At 46.5% G+C, this 8,235-nt stretch overlaps 1 protein-coding gene and 1 non-coding gene across 2 annotated transcripts; both read left to right on the top strand.

The window, feature by feature from the left end:
* Nucleotides 1–572: 572 nt before the first annotated feature.
* Nucleotides 573–4,492, top strand: LOC126000556 (translationally-controlled tumor protein-like). The gene is made up of 6 exons (XM_049767782.1): nucleotides 573–736; nucleotides 914–987; nucleotides 1,796–1,986; nucleotides 2,327–2,432; nucleotides 3,098–3,214; nucleotides 4,284–4,492. The coding sequence occupies exons 1-6, from the start codon at nucleotides 595–597 to the stop codon at nucleotides 4,284–4,286; spliced, it is 633 nt and encodes a 210-aa protein (XP_049623739.1). The 5' UTR covers nucleotides 573–594; the 3' UTR covers nucleotides 4,287–4,492.
* Nucleotides 4,080–4,209, top strand: LOC126000558 (small nucleolar RNA SNORA31). The gene has a single exon (XR_007492796.1). It is a non-coding gene; the product is annotated as a small nucleolar RNA SNORA31 (small nucleolar RNA).
* Nucleotides 4,493–8,235: the final 3,743 nt, after the last annotated feature.

Raw genomic sequence — 8,235 nt, 5'->3', positions numbered from 1 at the left:
GCAGCGGTGGTAAATCCGTCAAGTCCTTCATTTATTAATTTAGCCACGCTCAGAGATCGCTCCTGCCAGGCTCGGGGACCATATGGGATGCCGGGATTCGAACCACCGTCCTTCTGCATGCAAGGCAAGCGCCCTACTTCCATGCTATCTCTCCGGCCCGGCCCAGTCCTTCAAAGCCCTTCTCAGATCAAGGAAGGCAACAAAAGCCTAATGCCCTGGCCTGTGACAGACTTCCAGGACTCAAGGACCCGACCCTCTAGATTACGTCAAAGTCTGTGGGGACACAGAGCTCCGCCGGAAGGAATTGCAACCAGGGGCGGGCACTTAAAAAGAGATTTAAATGTCCGAGTTGGGGAAAGCCCCGGGACTAGTCCTCCTCCCGCCGCCGTCAGGCCCTTAATTGAACACCCCGCCTCTCCCCTTCTTAGCGCGGCGGGCTTTGTGTGGCCAGAAGCCCAAATCCCCGGATGTTGATACTGCACTCCTCCCCTCCCTTTAGGTCCGCGCCGGGCCCCGCCCCTTACGTGCGGTGCGTGCCACGTCACCGCCGCCGGCACTTCCGGAGACGCTGACGTCAGGGGACGTGCCCTCTATATGAGGCTGCGGAGCGGCGGAAGCGGCCTTTTCCGCCCGCGCCCCCTCCCCCCCGTCGGCCGCTGCGGCTCGCTCCGAGCTCCCCAGCGCTCCTCGCCCAGCCCGGCCGCCATCATGATCATCTACCGAGACCTCATCAGCCGTGAGTCTTGCTCGGGAAGGGGAGGGAAGGGAAGGGGAGGGGTGGGGAGGAAGCCTGAGGCCTCGAGGCAGCCTCGGCGCGGGGGGTTCCTGTGGCGCGAGCCTCCCGGCCCGGGAAGGCGAATGAAATGGCGGCGGCGCGCGCTGACGGGCGACTCGCGCTCTTCCTGTCCCGCAGGTGACGAGATGTTCTCCGACATCTACAAGATCACGGAAATCGCGGACGGCCTGTGCCTGGAGGTGGAGGGGAAGGTGAGCGGAGGGACGGACGGACGGACGGAGGGAGGGAGGGAGGGAGACAGGGAGGCGAGTGACCCCGCAGCAGGCAGCACGCCGCCCGCCCGAGTTGAGCAATCGGCGCTCGCGCCTGGCCGCCCGCCCTCCGCCTCTTGCCCGGGCCCGGAGACGTCGCTCGGCCCGCGCGCTCGCCCGGCCCGGGCTTTCTGAGCGGAGCCCTGCCTGCCAGTGAAAGCGTGAAATCAAGTCAAGTAGACCGGCACCCGGGGACAGGCGGACAGGTTCCCGGGGAACGGTCTCTGGCCTTTTGCAAACGCAGCCCTCGGCCCTCCCCTATACCAGCTTCCAACATGGTTGTCAGTGACCCCCCCCCCTTTTTTTCCTTAAGTGCCAAGAGGCTTAAAACATTCTCGGGGGGGGGGGGGCGGAGAGATAGCATGGAGGTGAGGCGTTTGCCTTGCATGCATGCAGCAGCACAGGACGGTGGTTTGAATCCCGGCATCCCATATGGTCCACCGAGTGCCAGGAGCGATTTCTGAGTATAGAGCCAGGAGGAACCCCCCTGAGCGCTGCCGGGTGTGACCCCAAAACAAAATTATCTTGGAATTTTGAGAATTTTTTCCCTCTCTTCCACCCCCCCCCCAAGGGTGTTTGTGTTTCTAAACAAGACTAGGAAATAGACTATAGGAGGATGGTATGATGGTGGGTTGTTGGTGTAGGAAAGACTTCGGGGTATGTTTTAGGTTCGGACTGGGCACGCATGTATGTGTTTGGCAGCTCCACTGCTTTTTTTTTTCCTTCTTCCCCTTCTGGGCTCACGCAGATGGTCAGTCGGACAGAGTTGTCAGTCGACGACTCGCTCATTGGTGGCAATGCCTCCGCCGAAGGTCCCGAGGGCGAAGGAACCGAAAACACAGTGATCTCCGGTGTTGACATCGTCATGAACCATCGCTTGCAGGAAACCACTTTCACCAAGGAAGCTTACAAGAAGTACATCAAAGATTACATGAAATCGTAAGTGACTACTGGCGGGTGTCTTTTTGTCGGTGGAGTTCTAGTTAAGATTGATGTAGTTCTTGAGGGCTCAGATGAGACCGAGCAGCTCATCTATCATCTTTCTGTCTGTCTGTCTGTCTTTCATTTCTTTCATTTCTTTCATTTTTGATGGGAGCTTTGGAAATAATAGGCCGGCAAAAAACGCAGAGTTGTGAGCAGTCTGCCCCCTCAGAGCTAGTCATACTTGATTGTTAGAAGGTTACTCATTGGCAGCTGCCCCTTTCCTAATTTGTGCTCATTTGTTGGAATTAATTTTGCTCTAAGAGCAGTGCTTTAACCCTTTTAAGTATTGTTTTAGAATTAAAGGCAAACTTGAAGAACAGAAACCAGAAAGAGTAAAACCCTTTATGACTGGGGCTGCAGAACAAATCAAGCACATCCTTGCTAATTTCAAAAACTACCAGGTAAATCCCTTCATCTTTGGGTTAAGGTTAAATGTACTGTACAGACAAAATGTGACTTGGTTCTTTGTAATTTGCTTGCTTTGTGTGTTTTGAGCGGTGTAATACTTTAGAACTCATGGTGCTTCTTAGGCCAGGATATGCCTCTTGTGCTAAGCAGAGCTAGCTTGTCTTCAGATGTCAGAATCTCAGCTATGCCAGCTTCCTAGATGACACTTAAGTTCTTTTCTCTTGAACTGCTTTTTAATATCCTTTCCTGTACTGTAGTTGGAGTAACTCATTGACACTGAGCTATTGTCTGATTCTGGGAAACCCCACAATGATGACTAATATATCTTGCAAAATTCAAAAGCACACTCTTTGGGCTGGGATTTGGGCCATGCCTGACACTGCTTTGGAAAATTGGGGTCTTTTTCAGTGATGCTGGGGACAATTCTCCTTTGAAACGTGCTTATAGGATTAGGAATTTGATAGGTTAGGTAAAAAGTTCCCAGAAAGCCTAAACTGCTCCTGGATTGTACTATTAGTGCTGAACATGTTTAATTAGAAGACATTCTATTCTCTAAGCAGGAGAGCTTAAGTTTACTTGGTGGTGGGTTTTTGGAGGGGGTTGTTTTTCTATTACTTTATCTACATGTAATCTAATTCTGCATGTTTGCTTCCTTAAGTTCTTTATTGGAGAGAACATGAATCCAGATGGTATGGTTGCTCTGCTGGACTACCGTGAGGATGGTGTGACCCCATATATGATTTTCTTTAAAGATGGTTTAGAAATGGAAAAATGTGTAAGTACAAGGATGTGTTTTTGTGGGTGGAAAAGGGAGAGCCCTTGAGTGTTATTCTCTCATTTAAAAAGTTAGTCTAGATTTTTTACTTGCAATCAAAAAAGGGGCACCTAAAAAAGCATCTTTTATCATGTAAAAGATTTAAACAAAATGTTTAAGCAAATAACTTAAGGTCTGAGATTTTTTTTTTTTTTTTTTTTTTTTTTTGGTTTTTGGGCCACACCCTGCGGTGCTCAGGGCTGACTCCTGGCTGTCTGCTCAGAAATAGCTCCTGGCAGGCACGGGGGACCATAATGGACACTAGGATTCAAACCAACCACCTTTGGTCCTAGATCAGCTGCTTGCAAGGCAAACGCAGCTGTGCTATCTCTCCAGGCCCAAGATCTGAGATTTCTTAGTAGAGCACTTGTTTAGTATGTTTGAGACCCTGGTTTGATGCCTAGTCCTTCAAAAGAAAAGGCTTGGCAAAAGCACATCTTAAGTCCAGTTAAAATACCATGTGTTGCTCCTTGTAAAATGACCTGTTGAAATCACTTTCAAATATACTGTACCACACATTTGTGATTATCAAACCTTATTCTTCAGCTTACTGACAGTTGGCAGTTGATAATTGATACTTAGATTTTTTGAAATTAAATGTATTCTATAAAGAAATTGCTGGGAGGCAATAGAGGCATTAATTACTCTAGCTTTCAGATGCTTCCATATAAATTAGGAAAAGGATAGACTTGGGCCTACTCAAAATAAGATGAGAGCCATGTCTTGAGATTTCAGTTGTAGGAAAAAAGTAGTTGAAATGGGGCCTTGTACAAAGAGATCCTCTCAGAAAATGTGCTTCCCTATCTTTGCTTTGGTTAGGCTGGTTCTGCATCCACTGATAGACCTTGAACAGTTTGCTGTTGTTCTTTTGGTTTGCACAAGGATGCAAAAGGAAAATTATCCCAGCGCTTTCTGTCTGTCTCTGTGGCAGCCAGATTGAATAGGGGAGAACATCTGCAGCCTAGAAACTTGTTCAGCACTTTTGATGCACAAAAAGTATTGATTGATTCCTCTTCCTTGTTTTTCACAGTAATAAATTCGGCAGTTAATTTGGATCTATCACCTGTCATCACTACTGGCTGCTGCTTTTTATCCACACACCAAGACAGACAACAGGAACCGATGTCATCTCGAGCACTTCATTTATTTTGACCTTGATTTATTTGGAGTGGAGGCATTGTTTTTTAAGAGAAAAAACATGTCTTGTAGGTTGTCTTAAAAATTAAAGTCATTTAAATTCATTTGAGAGACTGGCTCTTAGTTTAATACCTATTTAAATTCCATTCTTTAATAGTGCTCCTGGAGAAAGCTAGAGCCTGGGTGTAGACCACTACTAAAAAGCATAAGACTGTCTTCTGATTAACTTCTGCAGACTACTGGGACTGGAATATCAAAAACAAAACAAAACAAAAACAAGAATCGAATGTCCTTAATTCTGAGTTGGGAAAGACCATGGTGTAACTACCAACACTTGAAGTGGATTCTTTATACTCTGATTACCTACAAATGGAAGTAGTTACTTTGGAAGAGAGTACCAAAAGAATAAAGAGAGACTAATACAGTTGGAAGCAAAGTATTGCCTGAGCTTATTTACCATAAATCCAGTAGAAGCAAGTTCTAGAGAAATCTAGACATCTGGAGTGCTTCTGCTGAGCAAACTTTTCTGAAAAGGAATTGGCAAAGATGGGATATAAAAAATTGTGATGTTTGAATGTGAGACCTGTTTTCTGTACAGCCATACTCATTTGCTTATTGATTTGACCCGGTTCTGGCCCTGCAAGAGCACAGGTCAGTCTAGCAATAAAAGGCAGCAATTGCTAAAAATAGCCTGTGGGCCTTCCCCAGGAATATGTGGCCCCTACCGTAGAAGATGAGATTGTAGCAGATGGGCAGAGGAAAGGATTTCTTGTCTGTCTATGCCCACGCTGCATTGGAATGATGACTGCATCTATTTGTATAATTTAAAATTAAGCAGCAAGCCTTTCTTGCTTCAGAGTAGAATATAAAATTGAGATTGTAAGGGAGTTGGGGTAGTTTCTGATTGCACTTAATGAAAGCTAGAGTTTGGACTAAAAGTGAAGGATTTTGGTCTGCATTGCCCTATTTAACACAAGAGGAAGTCTGAGGCAGTAAACTAATACTGGATAAGATGGGGGTAGCATGTAAAATAAGCAAGAGGAATAACTGACAGGGTCTGTAGGAAAACAGCCCAGGTTATTGCTTAGAAGTGCTTTTTCCAGATGGGAATAATAGCACAGTGGTTAGGGTGTTTTGCTTGCCTTGCATATGGCTGACCTGGGACAGATCCAGGTTTGATCCCTGGATCCCATATGGTCCACTGATCCTGCCAGGAGCAATTTCTCACCATAGAGGCAGGTGTGGCCCAAAACCTTAACACTTTTCTGGAAGAGGGAGGATTAAACCAACTGGGGCACTGACATGGGAAAATAAGCTGGTTAGGATGTAATACATAAAATTAGGGCATTTGCCTGGCATGCAGCCAACTTGCGTTTGATTCCCAGCATCTCTTGGTTCCCCAAGTCTGCCAGGAATACCAGCTGAATGCTGATGGAAATGAGAATTTGAGAAGTATCGCCTCTTCTACCAGCAATTTATACTTGAACAGGTCTCAGACACCTCAATCTGAAAATGGCACTGGATACAGCTGTATGTATTCCTACAAGACATCTAGGTTTGTGGTAGCTGGCAGCCCATCAAGAACCGGGTGCTGGGACCAGAGAGAGCACAGTGGGTAGGGCATTTGCCTTGCACATAGCCAACCTAGGTTCAATCCCTGGCATCCCTATGGTCCCTTGAGCACCACCATATGTAGCCCAGAAAACAAAAATGAGTGCCTGACTTGATGTTCCGGGATCTGTTCCATACCTGGAAGATGATTCTACAGTTAGAAACCATGTAGATAATGGGTTTGTGGATTTTTTTTTTATACGTGGCTTCATGGGCTTGCACTGGATAATTCGCAATTCCTCTTATCTCCTGGACCACGGGAGACTCTAGGGGTCAAGAGAAGTAATACAGGCATTAAGATGCTTGCTTTGTAACCTACAGCCCTGGTCTGTAATCTCCAGCATTAGTTATGGTCTCAGCACCTCAGGAGATACTGAATAACTGTGCCCCCACCCCCAAGTAAATAGAATGGATTTTGTTTGTTTTGGGGTCACACCTGCCTGTGCTCAAAGGGATCTTCTGGGGTGCTGGGAACTAAACCCAGGCCTGTCCTGGGTTGTCGCATGCAAGGGAAACTGCTTACAACTACTATGGCTCCAACCCCATAAGAGTGGTTTTCACAGGAGTGAGAAATGTACATTTCATGGAGGAAAATTAGCATAATAGAAGTTTCTAAATTGCTTATTCAACAACAGCTTCAATTTTTCAATCTCCTTACATATGTCATTCCCATTCATACTCACGTTATCTTTTATGAACTAAAGGGTGACTCAAAAAATTCGAACAAGGGGCCAGAGATAGCATGGAGGTAAGGCATTTGCCTTGCATGCAGAAGGACCGTGGTTCGAATTTTGGCATCCCATATGGTCCCCTGAGCCTGGCAGGAGCAATTTCTGAGCTTAGAACCAGGAGTAACCTCTGAGCACAAAACAAAACCAAATGAGGCCAGAGAGAGCATGGAGATAGGGCATTTGCCTTGCATGCAGAACAGTGGTTCGAATCCCGGCATCCCATATGGTGTCCTGAGCCTGCCAGGAGCGATTTCTGAGCATAGAGCTAGAAGTAACCCCTGAGTGCTGCCTAGTGTGACCAAAAACATAAAAACCCGAACAAAAGGGAAATATGGCTTTTTTGTGAACATTTATTTTGGTTTTTGGGTCAAACCCGGCGACTAGGAGTCACTCTGCTCAGAAATCACTCCTGGCAGGTTTGGGGGACCATATGTGTACATTGACCATGTGACAATTGAATGTCAACAGATGGCAAGTATAAAATGGAAAGCCCACCTCCAGATGAGGCATCTTTCTCTGCTCTTCCCTCACCCATCCTTCCTGAGCCTGCACTAAGTTAACCTGGGAGAACTCCACATTCATAGGTTCTATTGAATTAGACTTGGCCCCATGTCAGTACCTTTGTGGTGGTCAATATGCCAGCAGGATAGTGAATACTAACTGCTGGCTTCTATTAAAGGAAAAGTGACTAAGCTTTTGAAAATTGGTTACATGTGCAACCTGTTCTGCTTTGTTCCGTAGAGAGAGGAGGAGGGCTGGGTGTGAATGTGAGAAGGAACTTTTGCTTAGTTACTAAGCCCTGTGGTTTATGGGATGAGTTGTGCAAAATTCCAACTGTGTGGCTCTCCATCCACTGAAGGTTCTCTTTTGGTGTGGAGGAGAGATTGGGGCATCTACAAGTTCTCTGAACAGGGAACCATGTTCAAACTAGGGCTGGCCACATGCAAAGCAAGTGCCTTCACCCCTATATTTATTTCTCCAGCCCCTAAATTTCTCTTTTAACTATGGATCTATAATGCCAATTTCTCTCACCCAATATACCCATTCATTTGGTCTTAAGCAAGTAATCACAACCCTCCAGTCTGTTATTCCTTTTTTTGGGGGGTGGGGGGGTTTTACACCTGGCAGCACTCGGGTTACTCCTGGCTCTATGCTCAGAAATTGCTCCTGGCAGGCTCAGGGACCATATGGGATGCCAGGATTCGAACCACTGTCCTTACCTCTGGCCCCTGTGATTCCTTTTTACACAATGCTAAACCTCAGGCACACAAAGTCTCAGTGACCTTGCATCTGAAAAAAATCTTTCCCAGTCTCAAAGTTTCTTGTAAAAAATCCCTCTGCTTTCATTTTGCATTGGATCCCATAAATTAATTAGCCAGTCACAAAAGCATGTTTGGGTGGGTGTGATGAGTACATATTTTAGAGGCTGGATGTGTATATGGAGGTAAAGCCATCAAAAGATGGGGCAGGGGCTGGAGTGATAGCACAGCTGGTAGGACATTT

The sequence above is a fragment of the Suncus etruscus genome (assembly GCF_024139225.1).
Source record: "Suncus etruscus isolate mSunEtr1 chromosome X unlocalized genomic scaffold, mSunEtr1.pri.cur SUPER_X_unloc_14, whole genome shotgun sequence".
NCBI lineage: Eukaryota > Metazoa > Chordata > Mammalia > Eulipotyphla > Soricidae > Suncus > Suncus etruscus.
Note: the sequence above shows the minus strand (reverse complement) of the source record. Positions and strands in the feature narration are given on the sequence as shown.

Coding starts and splice junctions, on each gene's coding strand:
- LOC126000556 (XM_049767782.1), top strand. CDS start 595: ATGAGGCTGCGGAGCGGCGGAAGCGGCCTTTTCCGCCCGCGCCCCCTC. Junction 737..913: donor CTACCGAGACCTCATCAGCC/GTGAGTCTTGCT, acceptor CCTGTCCCGCAG/GTGACGAGATGTTCTCCGAC. Junction 2,433..3,097: donor CTAATTTCAAAAACTACCAG/GTAAATCCCTTC, acceptor TGCTTCCTTAAG/TTCTTTATTGGAGAGAACAT.